Below are 383 nucleotides of genomic sequence, written 5' to 3' on the forward strand. Positions count from 1 at the left end.
GAAACCCAAACACACCTACCTCCATGCACACAGGCACATCCACAATCACAAAATCCCACACACATCCCACACAAAAAAGCATATCAAACACCTATGCGTATAAAAGGCATTTTCAAAATAAAAAAAGACCCAAAAAATTAAATGAACCAACTCATATACCATCATCTACAAAGCTAAAACCCTACATACTAACAAAAGGCACGCAGTAAAACATGTCCAAGTACTGACCACACATTCCATGCCTGAGTATTTAGGATAAGACAATGAGGATCTGAACGCGGAGTGCGATAGTGAAGAAAAGAATGCTGTTCTCGGGTGTTGCGGTCACAGCCTTGGTGGCCACAGAACAAGCACAGCCAGATCACAGGAACATAGGTATTCTG

General features: G+C 42.0%; 1 protein-coding gene across 1 annotated transcript in view; it reads right to left on the bottom strand.

Annotated features, from left to right (window-relative positions):
- LOC119592427 (ubiquitin carboxyl-terminal hydrolase 16-like) overlaps positions 1-383 on the bottom strand; it is a 48003-nt gene that overhangs the window by 16950 nt on the left and 30670 nt on the right. Inside the window, exon 8 of the mRNA XM_037941250.1 lies at positions 229-380. Within this exon, the coding sequence (XP_037797178.1) occupies positions 229-380 (152 nt within the window). The remainder of the gene's footprint in view (positions 1-228; positions 381-383) is intronic.

This window comes from Penaeus monodon, chromosome 30 (genome assembly GCF_015228065.2).
Source record: "Penaeus monodon isolate SGIC_2016 chromosome 30, NSTDA_Pmon_1, whole genome shotgun sequence".
Taxonomy (NCBI): domain Eukaryota; kingdom Metazoa; phylum Arthropoda; class Malacostraca; order Decapoda; family Penaeidae; genus Penaeus; species Penaeus monodon.